The sequence below is a fragment of the Nipponia nippon genome, unplaced genomic scaffold (genome assembly GCF_047370975.1).
Source record: "Nipponia nippon isolate SJK-2023a ecotype South Korea unplaced genomic scaffold, ASM4737097v1 scaffold_5, whole genome shotgun sequence".
Lineage (NCBI taxonomy): Eukaryota > Metazoa > Chordata > Aves > Pelecaniformes > Threskiornithidae > Nipponia > Nipponia nippon.
The window spans coordinates 49,720,439-49,738,002 of NW_028262369.1; the positions used below are offsets into that span (position 1 = coordinate 49,720,439).

Here is a 17,564-nt window from a genome sequence, read left to right on the forward strand (position 1 = left end):
TTAGTCCTGGCTTTGGTTACAGCATCAGGGCAGGGTGAAAGGCAATATCTGCTCCGAGGCATCTGCTTAAACCCCTCCAGCTGGAATCACTAGAGGATGTCTCTCTGCCCATGGCAGCCCCATGGAGTGGCTGGGGATAAGCTTGTGGGATGAGCCCAGCAGGAGCAGCAAGGGAGGGGTCAGCTCAATTTGGGGATGCTTTCATTGAGGTAAGGAGTCTCAACCCTCTAACCTGTCTTGTGGCTTCTGCTTCTGCAGCTCAACGTCCTGAACAATGTCGGCAGCTCGGAGGACGTCAAGCCCTTGCCAGGTCTCCCGGGGATCGGGAACATGAATTACCCATCTACAAGCCCAGGATCCTTAGCCAAACACATCTGTGCCATCTGTGGGGACAGGTCCTCAGGTAGGAGGTTTTCGTTCTTGGGGAAGGCTTTGTGCAATGAAAACTCCCCTGATGCTCAGAAGCAAGGCTTGTGCAGGAGCGAACACTGCGGAGGCTCGCTGGGGCCAGACTGGCATTGCAGGATTCATAGCTGGGTCTGGCTTACCCAAGGGCAGGCTGTTTTGCAGATTAGTTGTGCTGTGCCCAAAAGCAAGCAAACCTAAACCCATGCTCTTCTCCCTTATGTGTATAATCTCATTTTACATTTTGTCTCTGTTTATCAAAGGTAAATATATCAAAATTGCCGTGTTCTTATCTACCTGTGCATTGTGTTATCTGGGCTTTGGCTGTGCCTGGGTTTTTTCTCCTACCCCAGAGACCTGCAGCCTGGCCATGCCTTGAAGACCCTCTCCATATTAGTGCATCCCATTTGCTACCTATAGCTTTTCTGCACTTGCACTGCAGCTAAGATGTGGCTTTGCATCCTTCCCCTGGGATGTGGTCCCTCCTTACCATAGGAAAGTGGTGGTCCTATAGTTTGACTGCTGCTGGTCACTACTCCTGCTACGAGCCACTAAAGCCAAGTCAGACCTGCTAAGGTGATACCCTGCAGCCAGTTTTTTTCACCTTTGGGGTTGGTTCGAGCTTCTCCAGCTGGAGGGAAGGGCAGATGCCTGCCTGCCCACTGATGGCCTCCCCTTGCCTGCCCAGGGAAGCACTATGGGGTGTACAGCTGCGAGGGCTGCAAAGGCTTCTTTAAGAGGACGATCCGGAAGGACCTAATCTACACCTGCCGTGACAACAAGGACTGCCTCATAGACAAGCGCCAACGCAACCGCTGCCAGTACTGCCGCTATCAGAAGTGCCTCGCGATGGGGATGAAGAGGGAAGGTATGTGTGGGCTGGTGGAAGGAATGGGCTTGTAGAAATTTTCCTTACATTCATTAGGGTAAACCTGTCTCTTGATGGCCATCTGAGGCTGGAGCATTCCAAAAACCCACACTGACAGCTTCAGGGCATTTTTGACCTCGTTCTGTAAAGGAAATAAGGCTGATGGGGAACCTATTACACTGTATTTTTCTTCCTATCCCACCTAAACACATACTGGTGACTACTGAACCTATTAACTGATTTTGACCCAAGTTTGCCTTTAGTTAGTGGCCCTTAATGGCCTGGACCCCTTGGACCCCTGTAAACCTTTGCTGTGGACAGCACCTGGCAGTGAGGAATCCTGCAGCCTCCTTGTCTCCTGTGTGAAGAGCAACCTCCTTTTTTGCTTTCAGCTTGCTGGCTTCATTTGTCACCACCTAATTCTTGCACTGGAAGATAACGGTGAATTACTTTTATCTTTTAGTTTATAGTTCTCTGTCATTTCCACTCTTAACCTCACCTTTGGAGATAAGCTCTGGTACAGCTCACATCCTGTGGTGGTTTTGTGCTGCAGGAGAGAGCTGTATGGAAGCAGGTCATGCAGCCTCTTCCATATTCCACATGCACTCACTGTAGCCCCCAAAGGACTGTGTTTCTGGCACAAACCACCTAAGGTGTTGATCTGGACCAAGGATCTGATCTGAGGCCATTGGACTTAGAGGGATTTTGCACTGACTTGAAGAAAGCCTCTGAGAGCTGCTGAGGGTGACGTGTCTGCAGTGGGTCCTGCAGCGCTGCCTCTCTCCCACACGTCTCTGGAGACTGCAAAGGTCTTTGTAAAAGCCATCACCGAGTGAGTCCCCGCTGTAGGGAAAGGCAAGCCCAGCAGCATCGGTGTTTATCTGTCCACCTCTGCTCCCTGCAACTAGCTGCTTCCTCCTTGGTGGAGCAAGGACTGCTGAGCTGGATTGTCTCCCAGGTTATACTGACAGATGCAAGGTCAGGTAGTGACAACTAGCACAGCTTTTAAGCTGTTTTTTTCCAAGATAAAATAACTGTGCTGCCTCCAGGATTGAATGCTAGCAGGCAGTGTAGCCGCCCCTTTTGAAGGCCACACTGTCCCCATGCGGAGCACGCAAGCCGCTCCCTGCACGGGAGCTCAGACTACACAGGGCAGAGCCTGGGGAAGCAGCTGTAACACTGGACACAGGCTGAGCCACATCTTGTTCCCTGTAACATCATCATTGCTGCGCTACCTCAGCCGCACCGGGCAGCAGGGGACTGTGAAATGCCAAGCTTGATTCAAAAACCTAATCCCAGGCATGACTCTCCCTTCCAGCTGGGTGCAAAGTGGTTCAGAGGACTAGGGTGTCAATGCAACTTCCCTTTGCAGAGTGTGAAAATTTAAACCCCAGGATCGTGGTGGATCCTGCAGGGGTTTGGCTGCAATAATCACAGGGGCTTTCTGGGAGCTGCAGAAACTGAGGACAGATTGCAGCTTGAACAAGGAATCCTGGATGAGTGTGGAGGCTGAGCGATGGAACTGGTATCTCCTTGGCATGCTCTTTCTTCCACTAAGATTTTGATGACTTTAGAAACACTTCCCTGGCTTCTTTCTGTCCATTACCCTAAAGAGGACAAATGCTTCCCCCAGCTGGCTGGCACATATGTGCATCCTGTGTTCCCCTCCCTCGCCAGCGCCAGACTGGATGCCCCACTGAGCCATCTCCTTGGGTGCTGCCCGTTCCCCAGCAGGTGGGCAGTGCTGGGAAGCACATCCTCCCAGCTGGGAGATACGCAGGGAAGTGCTGAGCATTGCAAAGTGGTCATGAGTCTCAGTGCTGAGGAACCTCCTGTGGTTTGGCCCTTCCCCTGAAAGCACCCTAACATAAGGCAAGGTAAGACAAGGCTGATGCAAGGGCTTATTTCTTGACACCACTGCAAACAGTGGAGCTATAAAGACAAATGGGAAAGAAGTCTTCTGATTCAAGTATCTGACCTAAAAGCTCGTCACACCCTTTTTTCAGCAGCGCTTACCTAATTGAGAAAATGGGGATCAAATTCTCCTGCAGCCTTGCTGTGGGCTTGGTGAGCTGGTCCCTTCCTTGGTGTCCTCTGGTGTTTATGCAGGTCCCCTTTCCTCTTAAAGGACTCTTTATCCCTTGGCCCTGGTGGTTTTCCCACTCCTCTGGATACTGACTGCCTGGTGCTTAGCTAATGGGTGGGGAAGCCATTAAGCTGTTGAATAGCGAAGCACCAATGTCTTCATGGCAGGGGCCAGCTTTGCAGCCAGCTTCTCCCCCACTGAACTTTTCATTTCAGGTGTATAAATGCCCACAGCTCAGTACAGGCCATTCTTTGAGACCAGGCCAGCTGCTACCTGTCCCTTGCGGCTTACAGGGCACTTTGGGCCCCTGTCCGGTGCTGTATGCTCACACAGGGGTGTGATGCTACCAGGACTGTAGTTTTGGGACATTTCTCCCCAGCAATGAGCTAAACCAATATGACACCTGCTGGTCACTTTTTTTTTTTTAGCAGAATTTTCTTATTTCCCTTTGGGATTTCTCTAACAAAAATGTGCACCCAGGACTTCTATTGAGCACAAGGCTTGGCATACCGTGTACACATCTCTTACGCTGACCTGTCCTCCACACACCCAGCGGCCCTGGGAATTAATAGCTGACATCTGGAGAGAATTTCAGTGACTCTGTTCCTCCAGCCAGCAGATATTTTGGAAAATGTACAGAGATGGGAAAAGAAGGTGTTGTGGCTTTCAAAGGTGCTGGGAACGGCTTTCTAGCAGGGTGGGTTGGGAAGAGAGGCGGTGGAGGGAGAGGTGACAGCAGGGCTGGGCCAGGCTGGGTAAGCATTCGCTCAGGAATGAGGCGGGCAGCGTGTGGATCCAGCTGGGGGTGAGGGACCATCCAGACTTGCTGCTGGATGCTCTGGCTGTTGTGGGACTGTTGGAAGCATGCAGTGAGCACAGCAAACCTCAGTGTCTGGGTGCTGGGTCCCTCCTGTCTCCTCCAGCATCTAGTGACAGCCGAGTCTAGGCTGCCACCTGGAGGTATCAACTCCTCTTTCCTCTATTCTGGAGCTTCATACTTTGGAAATCACCTTTTGTCAAATTTAGAGGCCGCTGGTCTACAGCAACCCCAAAGTTATTGGGTTGTGGAGGGGCAGCTGTTTTAATGGACATACATCTGAAATATCCACTTATTTTCTGTTCTCCCGAGGGGGTTTCTCATCCCTCCTCCCAGAGGAAAGGGGACCCACTGTGAGCAGGTAACTGTTGCTGTGGACGTAAAGAGCCATGTTTCTGTCCCGCAGCTGTGCAGGAGGAGAGGCAGAGGAGCAGGGAGCGGAGTGAGAACGAGGCCGAGTCCACAAGCAATGGCAGCGAGGACATGCCCGTGGAGAGGATCCTGGAAGCTGAGCTGGCAGTTGAACCCAAGACGGAGGCGTACAGCGACATGAACACAGAGAGCTCAGTAAGGGGCCCTAAAATCACTTGCAGCTTGAGAGGAGAGTCTTCGAAGTGCGATTTTAAAAGACAAACCCCATGTGAATGGCTAGCATTTTGCAAGGGGTTTTTGCTTCGCACCGCCTAAAAATCACCAACAATTTTTCTTTTGAAGCCACCCTGAATGACAACTAGAAAACAGCCTATACATTATTTTCCTAGCATTTTTTTTTCCAGTTCCCTTTGGTTTCAATGAGTAGATAGGGCAATAGTTGGATGCTAGAGAATCTGAGCCCTGTGCTGGCTTCCACAGTTGCACAGCCCTGGGCACTGCTTGTCTGTCCCAGTGACCAAGACTGGAATGGAGCCGGACAGGTTTACTGCTGTGGTTTTACTGGTTTGGATAAAACTGCTGTTCGTGCCCATTTAGAGGCTGCTTGATAGCTTTTAGATGTGCCCTGGGGAGAAGGACTGCAGCCTGCCACGCAGGCCTGTCTTTGCAAAGAACAGCAAGCAAACAGAAAAGTCTAGCAACCAGCTGATTTGGCTGGTTGCAGAGGGGATAGTAGTAATAAATATCTTCTCTTCCCAGCAGCGCACAGCGGAGATTATTGGCAATTTGATCATTTTACTTGTGGCCCTGAGTATCATTAACTTGATCCGATACTGCATGCAGTGCAGGCAGTGATTATCAAAGATTTTACATTGACAAATTCTCCTCTTTTCCTCTGCTCTTTTCCTTTTGATATTGCTCTTAATTAGACAAACGACCCTGTCACCAACATATGCCACGCGGCTGACAAGCAGCTCTTCACACTCGTCGAGTGGGCCAAGCGAATCCCCCACTTCTCCGACCTGACGCTGGAGGATCAAGTCATTCTCCTCCGGGCAGGTAACGTTCCCCACCTGTGGTCTCTGGGGCTATTCCTGGTACCCCCATCCCTCCTCCGGGCTGTGTGCCATGCCAGCCAGGCTGGATGGTGAATGGGAGATCCTTGGCTGATCCATCCCTGCTGTCACAGGGCGAGCAACCCATCCTGAGCTATGATGAGCAGTTGGCAGAGGCTGTGGATGGGACAGTGGCATCCGCTGTTTGTTCCTCTCTTCATGAAGACATGTAGGAGGGCTGGGGGGGAGAGAATAAATGTGTCTTGTTAATGCAATTCCTATAACTGCAGAACTTACTATGTGCGAGGCACATAAGTGTGTAACGTGCAAAATGATGTAAAGGGATTGCTGATGCAAGGAATATGGATTTTTAGGAGGAAAAAACAGCATCTCCCCCCCCCCCCCCTTTTTTTTTTTCTTGGCACTTTGAGTCTTTTTCTGCACATTCCTTGCTGCTAGTCAGGGTTTGCCACCCCTTGCAGTGTTGGCAAGGGTGCAGTTTGTACCTGGGGTCCTATCTCTCTTGTGAGCTGAGTCTGAAGCCAGCAGGGAGAAATCAGCTCTCCTGTACCATGCGAGACTGATTGATTTTTTTTTTTTATTTTTTTTTTTTTTTTTAATGAACTGCCTCTTGTGTCCCACACACCTTCTCTTGCAGGCTGGAATGAGCTGCTCATTGCCTCTTTCTCCCATCGCTCCGTGTCGGTGCAAGATGGCATCCTTCTGGCCACGGGCTTGCATGTACACCGCAGCAGTGCTCACAGTGCTGGTGTGGGCTCCATCTTTGACAGGTATGTGGCCTGTTTCTGTCATCCCCCAGCAGCGGTGGCCAGGCTGGTTCTGTCTTTCCCCTCTGAATAGGAAACGCCCTTCATGAGAACTAGAGCAAACCCATGGTGATTTGGGGTAGAACTAGCTTAGAATGAGGAGGGGATGCTTGACTGGCTTAAAAACCAAGAATGGGGCGAAAGCACCTTGGAAAGGGATTTGCAGCTGCAGAAGCAGATCTTTGGTTGGGTGTGCAGGGGGAGGAATGCTTCTCTGCCTTCTCTCAAGAGTTTGCTGTAACTGGGTCTAGAGCTAATACTGATCAGCAAGAGCTTTAGCTGGCAAAGCCTTAAACCCCAACTTGCTCGTATAATGACTGCACACGTACTGGCCATGCCATGCCTGCTCCCTGCCTGGCAGGACACTGCTTTACCACTCTTGCACAACTGGCTCGTGTAGTGGCAGTGCCCACGTTTCGCACAGTGAAATGTGGAGAAAAACCCATGTGGTTTTCCCCAAGTGAACGCAAATTGTTCTCCAGAGGCCAAACAGAGCACAGAGGTCATGTGCTGAGCAAAGTGAGAACAGGACCAAATTTGATTCTCGGGTCCATGAATGCTGGTGATGCACATGTAGAAGAGCAGCATGTGGCATGGCTGGCCCTCAAAGCTGCCTCTTCCTGCAGAGAGGAATTGGGGGTGTTCCTAGTGCCTGTCCCAGATGCTTTTCAGCCCCCAGCCTTGCTGTCCGTACTTGTCTCTGACTGTCTGCCCACCCATGTCCCCCACATGCAGGGTTTTGACAGAGCTCGTGTCCAAAATGAAAGACATGCAGATGGATAAGTCGGAGCTGGGGTGCCTGCGAGCCATTGTCCTCTTCAACCCAGGTGAGTCTGAGGCCTGGGGCAGTCCCAGATCAAAAGGCGTGCCCTCGGCAGGTCACAGGCAGGAGAGCTGTGGCAGTGAGCATCAGGATTGCAGACAGATTTGTCCCAGTCCCTGGGTGCATGATCAAAGAGAGCCCGAGTCCTTTCCCGCCCATGCATGCAGTCACTCTGCTGGCACTGGAAGGGTCTCCTCTGCAGTGATTTCTTCCCTACGTGTATTCTCTCCCTCGTCCAGATGCCAAGGGTTTGTCCAGCCCCTCAGAAGTGGAATCGCTGCGGGAGAAGGTCTATGCCACGCTGGAAGCCTACACAAAGCAGAAATACCCCGAGCAGCCAGGGCGGTGAGTGTCCCCAAGCAAGGCAGGCACCTGAGGGCAGACAGACAGACCGAGGCAGGGGTGTCTGCACCAGCTCGGCCTGAGCCGCCCTGGGCCAGGGCCCCCGGAGCAAAGCAAGGGCAGGATGCCGGCCAGCGCTGCCCGAGCAGCCCAGCTCCCGCAGGCTGGCCTGTCCTCTCGGCGCCCTGATCCTGGGCCAGAGCCTTTAGGGTGCTGGCGAGAGGCAATTTTCTTGCTTTTCAATCCAATCCTACCCTCTGCTGGCCGAGCTCTGGAAACGCGGGCAACCGGCTCCTTCCTCACCACCGCCCGTCAAGTGACGCACCCGCAGCATCTTCTGCTCTTTTTGGCTCTGGGTGTGACCTCAGAGCGCCGCAAGCGGGGGGGGGGTGGGGGGGGAGGCACTCTGCCTGCGGCCCCCCCGTGCCCCTGCACCGCCAAGCAGGAGGCCGCGGCTGGCAGAGGCGCTGCTGAGGGGCTGCGCACCCTCTCTGGGGGCCGGGGATTTTTGACGGCTGTTTCAAGGAGGATTTAAATGGCACCACGGAGATCTAAGTCGCTAGTTCAAGTCTTGGAGATGGATTCTGTCTCCATCTGATGTTGTTTTTTTATTTTTTTTTTTTAAGTTTTAAAAATGCTAAATTCTGTTTTGAAAAGAGATATATTCCCTCCACACAAGCGGAGAGAAATGCTTATTTTGAAAGCATAGGGGAATCTAAGACAGAGAACTCGCTGAGGCATTTTTGGGGAGGATTTGGGCTCTCCTCTCCTGAGCCCCTGGCACAGGCTTGGAAACATACGAGAGAGGGTGGCCAGTGCCTCCTGCACGCCTCTGACTCTGCTCTCTTCCAGGTTTGCCAAACTCCTTCTGCGCCTGCCAGCGCTGCGGTCCATTGGGCTGAAGTGCCTGGAGCACCTCTTCTTCTTCAAGCTGATTGGGGACACCCCCATTGACACCTTCCTCATGGAGATGCTGGAGACACCCCTGCAGGTCACTTGAGGGTCTGGCTCTGCTCTGGCCAGACCCTGGCCCCCCATGCCCCTGCACAGCCTCCCACCCCTCTGCTCTGAGCCTACCAGAGCTCAAGAGATGTCCTCCACCCTCCACTCCTCCTCGGTGGGATTGTTGTGGTTTTGTACAGCTGTAAATCACCCCCTCTAAACCTCCCTGACCTGGCCATGGGGGGGTCACAGGTCCTCCAACCAGCTAACCGTTCCCCTGCCCCCCTGTACAGATAATTGCTTTAAATTATTTTTTCACTCTCAATAAAAGCCAACAAAACAAATAAAATAATTTATGAGAGGCACTGATTGGAGCTGGCAGAGCAGTGTCCTCTTTTGCTGCGGTCACAGGTCTGGCTTGGGATGGGGCTGAGGGACCCTTCAGAGACTCTTGGGCAGCCCAAATCAGGGCAGGAACATCACTCGGGACATCGCTGCTTGTGCTGATGAGCACAGTCCTCTGGCCAAGAGAGAACGGGTATTGCTGCCTCTTGCTCCTGCTAAGGAAAGACCTGGAGAAACTTGCTGCTTTGAACAAGAATGCTTCATTCTACGATCTTAAAAAGAAACGGTTGGACTCCGTGAATTTTTGAAGTGATTTACAAAGTGACTTTTTAATGTTCTTTTTGTTTTCTGAGCTAGTCCAGCCATGGAGGGAAGAACCGAAGTGCTTTATTTCAGTCCAGGTGGAGTATTTTGGGGTGACCCAAACATGGCATGCTCGTGGATAATTTTTATTTTTCTGAAGCTTCATAGATCCTGTTCTCAGGCTCCCCCCCCCCCATATTTTTGCACTGGAAACAGGCTCTTCAATCCCAAATTTATAAACTCATACCTCCATAAGTGAAACTTGCAGAGAGGGAAAGCACAAGACACTCTAACAAAACCTGCCTCAAAGGTCTGCCTGGTCTTTCCCCTGCTCAAATGGCACTGCTGGAGCTTCCCATCGCAACCGAGCTAACCAGAGTCAAATGAGTTAAAGACATGAATTTGTTCAATATGTGGGGCTTATCCTGGTGGGAAAACGTCCTCCCAGGAACCCAGCAAAACTGCCTGTATTATTATTCATAAAACAGGTGTAGTGTTAAGTGATCTGCCCCTTCTGACCCTCTCAGCAGACAGTGCGGTGAGATGCAGCCGTGCTTCGTCTGTCTGTGTGACAGATTGCAACGCTGCCGCTTGGCGACTCGGGGAAGTTCGGGGGAAAGGAGGAATGACAACAGGAAAGAAAGAAGGATAAAAATGAAACATTTTGTTAAAACTCCCACACAGGGACATGATTCATTATCCAGTATTTAATTTTGAAAAGGAGAAAGAGAATCAAAAAGGCAGGAGAAAGAAACAAAAATCCAAAATTATGAAAACTTTTTTTTATGACACTGGAAAAAAACAGGGAGAATTTCAAAAGAGGTGAAAAGCATTGACTAAAGGGCTATTTTTAATTGAAAAGGTAACTTTCCATTAGAAGGTAAGTGTTTAAAGACAGAAACTATTCAGCCTGCTCATTGTAAAACCTTTGCCAGAGTTTGAGAGGCTGCAGGCAGACCGTGCTGGAGTGGTACCCACACCACGCTGCTGGTTAGACAAAGCAAGGGGTTACCTCCAGCCTGGGCTGCTACAGGCTTCCTCCTCCAAGAGTTGTGAACTTCTAAGAGCTGGTCCCCAACTAGCTGGGTTGGGTTTCTTTTCAGATTATAAAGCCCTGGGTTTCTCTTGACCTCCCTGCTTTGATGGTTTAAATCAAGATCGGTTGGTGTTAGCAGGCTTACCAAGAGAAGGGCTGCAGAAGTTGATGCCACCATGTGGTCATTAATGCTTTTTGTTGATATAGAGAGAGAGAGAGAGAGAGAGGAAAACCTGAGGGTCTTCATGCATGCAGTAGACCTCTTGCTAAGATGGTGTCTGAGTGCTACTTTGGAGCCCGGCAGCACTCAGTGCTACTCAGAGTGCGCTTTGGCTCTGGGGTGAGCTATGGCAGCACAGGGGGCTGAGCCAGCTGGAGAGGACAGGGTGCTTCCACACCAATAGTGCTGTCTCTTTCAGGAGCTCACAGGCTGTCCTCAGCACATAGCTGTTGCAGCTGCGATCATAGGAGTTTACATGGAGCTGCAAGGTTAGAGTTTAATTTAGCCGAGACATCCAAAAGTGCTTTGGGCCATGCTCAACCCTCTCTGATAGGGATTTAACATAGACAGCGTGATGGCTCTTTGTGGCTTAATTTGAGTTCATGATGAGGGATTCAGAGTCCCTGATATTCCACATTGGCAGAACAGCTCAAACATGGGCAAAAGAGAAAAATAAACTGGACAGGATAGTGGGATCCAGCACCTAGCCCAGATGGCCCTGCACCTGCCCACTGCAGTCGGTGCAAGCAGAGCTTGCAAGTCCTATGAGCTATTCACCTCAACTGTCTTGATGCTGATCTCGGTCCACCGTCTGCAAGCCAATCCAGACGCTGCCTGCACTATCAACAGTCACTTTTTGAAACTGGAAGCGATGGGGTATGATAACCAAGGCTGGGGCACAAAGTCTCAAAGTGGCCATTTGTGGCTCCTGGATATCCCTGCTCCTAGCAGTCTACCTTGAGACACTGGAAAGGTGGTTTCTGGGTTCTGGGCCAGAAGGTCTCCAGGCTGCACTTTGAGCAGGGCTTGTGCTCTTTCTCCAGATGCCTAGTGTGTTTTGGTGGGGTTTTTTTTTTGGTTGTTTTTTTTTTTTTACATTTTGTGTGCTTGATCATATGTTTACACACACCCCACCATATGCTTCTCCCACCCTGTGTCTGGTAGGGCGGTGAGAACACGAGTCATGGAGCATGGCTTCTGTAAATAAGAGAGTGCTTTCTCATCTGGAAGTGTCACTAGTAGACAGTTGTCCTATGCAGAGGAAAGAAGTCATTGAACAACAGAGCTCTATCTGAAATCACCGGGGACCTGAGGCTTGATGTAATCTCCTGGATTTGGTCCTAACCCTCAGATTCCTCATTCATGTTGTGGGCCTCTATTACAGTGGTGTCAAAATGCTGCCCCTAGCCTTACAAAACATAGGGGTGAGTCTCTACAGACAGACACCCCAAGGAGCAGACCCCACAACAGTTAGTAATAACTCAATGGTGTAGTTTTCTTTCAGGCTGAATTGCTGCAGAAGAACATCAGCGTGGCATGACTGGAGCTTACCCAATCTGCAGCCCTGCGAAACCCTAATTTTCATAAAACGGTAGAAACTGCAGTCATGGATAAGCCAAAGAAAACTTCTATCCTTGCACATACATTTGGCCTCAGCTTGTGTGGAGTTATAGCAGCACAAAGAATTCAAAAATAACATTGAATAACTAAAAAAAATCAAGAAACACCAAAGTTTAAGTCCCTTGCAATGTCGGCATTTTTCCTTGCAGACATATGTCATGATGGTGCCTTCAAAATCCAGGCAACACCCACTTTCCAGGCATAACAAGGAGAGCATAACAGGATCCAGCTACCTACCCTTCCTACTGAAACCTGGCTCCTGTCTCCTCTGAATTTTGCTCTTGCCAGATTCTAGTTGCTGGGTCTTGCCACCACTTTGTCTGAAGATCTAGTCATTGGTTTCCCCATGAAAACCCTCATAGCCTCAGATTAAGCTCCAGCATTTTTTCCTTTGCTCTGGGAATAATAAATAAACCAGGCTCTGGGAACGGCTGGTACAAGGCAAAGTCTCATATTCTCTTTCCCACCGTGCATCACATCTCATGAGCTTTCTGAGTTAGCAGCAGGTTCCCCCCCTTGCCATGGACAAGCTTTGTTTTAGTGCACAGGCCAAACGTTTCAAAGCATTTATTAATTCTGAGCTGCTTGGTCTGTAGTGCTCCATGGAGGGGACTTCAAAAAATAGTGGGTTTAGCCACCTAGGATGAGGACCTTGGAAAATGAAAACCTCTTAAACGCCGTTGCTTGTGCTAAGCTGGATTTGTTTCTCACCCAGAAATCAAGCTGGTGTGTTTTCCTGCCCTGTCTTTCTTTGGGTTCTGTAGTGGCTGCTTCAGTTTCTACTGAAGTTCAACAACAGCAGTTCTGGATTGGGAATAAAAATAATAAATCCCAAACTATAAAGGTTTGATCTGGTTTCCATTCAGTTCAGCTCTGGGCTCCCTGCTGAATTTAGTGATTCAAGGGCACGTCCTATACACCTGACATGACTTCCAGACACCGATGGTGTGACCCTGAACCGAGTGCCACCACCATGACGATCTCTTGCCGGGGCTGGGCCCTGGACTGCCTTCACCATCACACCTGAGCTCCCCTGAGATGCCATTTCTCTTCTTGTCCCCTCTCCGTCTCTCCCAGCTCTCCGCTGTCCCATCAAAGGCCTAGGTGGGAACCTGGGGAGGCTGTGCTGAGTTGGTACCTCCTGGAGCACCAGAGAGCACGGGGAGGAGGAGACAGAATTGCACTGATTAGGAGGCACGTGGGGCTCCCAGAGCTGATGGTGCGGGGAGAGAGGGTGGCTGGGAAGCAGTGTGCGTACCCTCTTTCAGGGGATGATGGCTTTTATTTCACAGTGATGTACATTGTGGTGGAAAGCATAATACAAAGACAGACAAGCCCTGATAAATCCCCAGGCGTTTGTCAGCATTAGTGGACAAGGACCAACCTATACCTACACAAGGCCAGTGGCTGCCACCCCATACCTCTCTCATCTCTTTCCCTATGCTCTCTGTGCAACTAGCTTTACCCAAGACAGGCTTGCTTTGGGGGATTTCAGTGGTAAAGGGAGAGGATTTTATCATCCCAGGGATCTTTGGGCAGTATTGTGGCAGCAGGCTGATTTCTGGCTTGCCTCTCTACCCAAGGCCAGCCCGCCCAGATGGGTGTGCAGCAGCTGACACCTATAAAGGGCTGTGAGCGCAGCAGGGAGGAGAGGGTGGTGTAGAGTATGGTGGGTTGTGCTTTGTCTTCTGGGTCAAGTTGGCTTCAGGTAGGGAAGGCACCTCGTGATGCCCAGTGCCTCCTGTCCCAAGGGAGGTGGCTGGAGTGTGTGTAGAGAGCACAACTCATCATCTTCTTCTTTGGTCTCCTCTGTGCCTGCTTCTGGGTCTAGCCCTCCCCGCTCCTGTGTGGTTCCGCATCTGCTCTGCTGGGCAGAGTTAAGGTGATTTGGAGGAAGGACCTGGCTCCCTACTGCCTAGGACCATGTCTTGCTGTGGCTGTGGTTAGCTGAGCAGTGCTGACCTCCTCCCAGCAGAGAATGGCAGGAACCTGCTGGTCCACCCAAGCTCCTTGGCACAAAATGTGAGAGCTGGGCAACCCCAGTGGGTAGACTGTTGGGGGAGATGTGCTCTTCCAGCACTGTAGGCTTGTTGATTTGGTAGGCAGCTTCTGTTTAATGCTGTTTTTCCCAGACCACCCAGTTTTTGTAACACCTGGGTGCCTGCAGACCCTACAGGTAAAAGGAGAAAGCCTAGTCCTGCTTCTCATCTCATTTAGTTATCTTCAGCTGCTGATGCTGTGGGCTGCTGCACTGAATTCAGCTCTGGGTGAGGTGATCACGGAAACTCTGGCCCTAGGAGGACTTGCTGCCTGAAACACTCCCCCCAATCTTTTGTAGAACCGTTCCTCAAGGTGAAGGTGTACTTTAGGAAGGGAAAGGTGAAATTGCCAGGGTACCCTGTAAATGCTATCAGTGAGGAGGTTTGGAGAGTGTTTGTTGCATGTTTTACTGGTTCACCTGGTGACTATCCTTTGCACAAGAGAGGGTGTGCTCCAGTACCTGTGATCTGTGTGGGAGCTGATGTGTAAATCCTGGGGAGCGACACCCTGCTGCAGACCCCTCAGTGTTACACACTGGGCCCATCCCTCAAGCCTGATCCTTCATAGACTGAGCTGGGAGTTGTGCACGAGAGCTGCGACATAAGGCAGTCTCCACACCCCTCCTTGCCTGGAGAGGAGGAGGAGGAGGGTGAACACCACAGGGTGACAATATCTAGGGGGGAATGACTTCCCTCCCTGCTGTTCCTGCATATCTGATCAGACCAAATCAGGTGGACAGTCTGAGTATATAAGCAAGGTGCCCTGTACAGGGCCACAGTTTTTAGCAGTGCTGAAGGATGGCGTCCCCATCCCACAGGGCTGACCCCTGGCTGTGTAAGGAAAATCTACTGCCCTGCAGAGCTCTGGAGCTGGGATGGGATGGCTGCGCTGGTTTGCACAGAGAGGAAGAGCAGCGTGCGGTGCCCGGAGCCCCGGTCACACTGCAGTCCTTGCCGGGCTGGTGTCTTGGCAATGTGGCTTCGATAGATCTGGCTGCCCAGAAATTTGGCTGGAGCTGCTCGGAGACCTTCAGGAGAAACAGAGGCGTCAGAGTCCAGTGCCTCCCTGCTGCAGCTGCAGCTCAGCCTTCCTGGATGTGAGGGATCGGAGCTGTTTCACGCTGACCTGTGCAATGGTACCAATGCTTTTGTGCCCAAGGTCCCAGTGTAGTTATACTGGGACACAGTGGGGCTGTCCCAGGACCCTGTTTCCCTCTCCCATGGGACTTTGGCAGGGTGGTGATCCACCAGTGCTAACCTGTGGCCTCTCTCCTTCCTACGAGCTCCCAAAGGGCATGACCTTGGTCCCTGCATCACCCACGTCATCTGGGCGTGGGGAACACTTGGTGACGAGGATGCCCCACGGAGAGGCTGGGAGCGCTCCTGCCCCTGGTGCCAAGGTCACTGGTGAACACAGGAGGTGAGGCCCTTAAAAACCTCCCGTCCTCCAGGAGTCCGTAGCGGGTCTCTCGCAGCTCTGCAGCCGGTTTCTCCGCCGCCAGCCGGAGAGGGGGGTCCCAGCCTTCCTCCGTGCCGGGGGAAGCTGCGGCCCCGCTGCCCAGGCTGCGCCGGCAGCGGCAGGTACGCGGCCCCGGCCCCGCTGCGGGTGCCTCCGGTCCTGCGGGGCCCGGGAAACTCCCCGAAAAATAGCGACCTCCCCCACCCCCGGCAGGAGAGAAGGGGAGAGCCGGGCGGGACGGGAAATCGCCGGGGCTGGGGGCAGGCTCCAAGTTTCGGCTTCCCCGGCCGGGCGGGATCTTTCCTCCGCGGGTTTCCCCTCCCCGAAACCGATGCGATTTGGCGGAGCCGGAGCGGCGCTTCCCTGGGGTCGCCTTCCCCTGCGGCTCCGCGGTACCGGCGCCCGTAGCGGACCGGGCCCTGCTCGGCGCCAGTGATGACCAGCGATGGGCCCTCCGGGGCAGCTCTCCGGCTTTGGTTCCCCCCCCTCCCAGCACTCATTTTCCTTAAATACTCCGGAGCGGCGGGGGCAAGGCGCCCGGGGCGATGCGCAGCGCGGGGGACCGTATCCCGCCCCGGCCGCTGCCTCCCCGGGCCGGGGACCGGCTTTTCCCAAAAACTCCCGGCCTCGGCTTCTCCTGGAAGGGGTAGCTGATTTCCAGCCGGTTTCACTACCGGGAGAGCCGCGGTGGCGGGGCACCACCCTCCACCTTTTTTTTTTTTTTTTTTTCTTTTCTTCTTTTTGGCTTGCTTTCTAAGAAAAGAAGAAAAAAAGCCAGGGAGCGGAGCGGAGCCGGGGCTGTCCCGGCGCCCCGCGGAGCGGCGCGGCCCGGCCGTGCCCCCCGGAGCCGGGAAGGGCCGCCGGCCCCTCGAGGCGTGGCGGGGCCGGTGCCTGCAGCCAGGCAGGAGAGCGGGGAGGAAACTTATTTCGAGTGGGGTGGAGAGGGGAGGGCAGGGGGTGGGGGTCGGGCAGGGAGGTATCAGCTCCAGGAAATGTGCCTTGGCAGCAGTCGGACGGGCGCTTCCCCGCAGGTTGGTGCGCTCCGCTCCGGAGCCGTCCAGGGCGCCGCGGCTCACTCCCCACCCCGGGCAGCTCCGGCGGCGGGGAGGCCGGGGGAGGCCAGCCCGGGGAGGCAGGACCCGCCGCAGGATCCCCCCAGAGCGGTGGCTGCGGACGCCTCTCCCGCCGCCTCCCCGCAGGAAGGCACCTCCCGGGCCGCCCCAGGTAAGCGGCCGAGCCCCGCCGACGGCAGCCCCGCATCCTCCCGTCCCGCTGCCGCGGGAGGTCCCGGGGCCGGCCGCCCCCCACGTCGGGGCCGCGGGGATGGTGGGACGCTGCGAGCCGGCCCGGGGCAGCGGCTGCGAAGCCGGAGCGGGGGTCCAGGGGGTTTTCTCCCGCTCGGCGGCGGGGAGGGCGGAGGGGAGCGGGGCGCCCCGGGAGCGGGCGGCAGCCGGGGCGGGGAAGCCCCGGCCGGGGCCGGCGGGGCCGGCGGGGCCGGCGGCCGGGGCTGAGCGCGGCGTGTCCGGGCTGTGTTGGCAGGCGGGCGGCGCGGGCCCCTCGCCCGGCCCGGCTCCCCACCATGCTGGACGGGCTGAAGATGGAGGAGAGTTTGCAGAGCGCCCTGGACCCCGCGGCCCCCTTCTCCTCCCTGCTGGGTAAGTCGGGGCACCCCGCTTGCCCTCCCGGGGACCCCCCCAGGGTGGGGCACGGCCGGGCGGGCCCCGAGCAACGGGCACAGGGGGTCCGGGGGCCCCGGGGACGGCTTTCCCCCCGGCTCGTTCCTGCCCGCAGCCCTGCCCGGCGCCGCGCCGCTCCCTTTGCCCGGGGAGCGCCCCCGGCGCCCGCCCTCCCGCTCCCGTTTCGTTCCGCGATTGCATTAAATTGTATGTGCCTCCCCCCCAGTGCAACGAAGGCCTTTCCTTCGTATCGAACAATAAATAATTTATTTTATTTTCTTTTTCTTCGTTTTAATATCGGTTTCAAACAATCGCCCTCTCTCCGAGCTGCGGCTCTGCCGCCGCCTTTCCAAGAGGAACGAAATTGGGGGCGATGTCCCCTCCCCCGGAGGTCCCCTAGGGCACAGGTCCCCCCCGGATCCCGGAGCAGCGCCCCGCACGCCCCCGGCCCCCCCCGACCCACCAGCCTGCGCGGGGGAAGCGGGAGCAGCGGGATCCTCCGTCCATCCCTCGCCCGGTCCGTCTCGCCGTCCACCTCTCCCTCCACC

General features: G+C 54.0%; 2 protein-coding genes across 5 annotated transcripts in view; both read left to right on the forward strand.

Annotated features, from left to right (window-relative positions):
* Positions 1-9,233, forward strand: part of RXRG (retinoid X receptor gamma) — a 36,434-nt gene extending 27,201 nt beyond the window's left edge. For 2 of the 3 annotated variants that reach the window (XM_087731457.1, XM_087731458.1), the window contains exons 3-10: positions 259-403; positions 1,094-1,273; positions 4,583-4,743; positions 5,478-5,607; positions 6,262-6,394; positions 7,166-7,257; positions 7,493-7,598; positions 8,448-9,233. In XM_087731457.1, coding sequence (XP_087587583.1) covers positions 259-403; positions 1,094-1,273; positions 4,583-4,743; positions 5,478-5,607; positions 6,262-6,394; positions 7,166-7,257; positions 7,493-7,598; positions 8,448-8,595 — 1,095 coding nt within the window. In that variant the 3' untranslated portion in view covers positions 8,596-9,233. The remainder of the gene's footprint in view (positions 1-258; positions 404-1,093; positions 1,274-4,582; positions 4,744-5,477; positions 5,608-6,261; positions 6,395-7,165; positions 7,258-7,492; positions 7,599-8,447) is intronic. The other variant, XM_009462498.2, reaches the window with a different exon arrangement.
* Positions 9,234-9,246: 13 nt separating this feature from the next.
* The window catches only part of LMX1A (LIM homeobox transcription factor 1 alpha), a 51,748-nt gene continuing 43,430 nt past the window's right edge, over positions 9,247-17,564 (forward strand). The window contains exons 1-4 of one of the 2 annotated variants that reach the window (XM_087731456.1): positions 9,247-9,283; positions 13,368-13,385; positions 16,372-16,564; positions 16,880-16,995. In XM_087731456.1, the coding sequence (XP_087587582.1) occupies positions 9,247-9,283; positions 13,368-13,385; positions 16,372-16,564; positions 16,880-16,995 (364 nt within the window). Of the gene's footprint in view, positions 9,284-13,367; positions 13,386-15,671; positions 16,031-16,371; positions 16,565-16,879; positions 16,996-17,564 lie in introns of those variants that run through there. The other variant, XM_087731455.1, reaches the window with a different exon arrangement.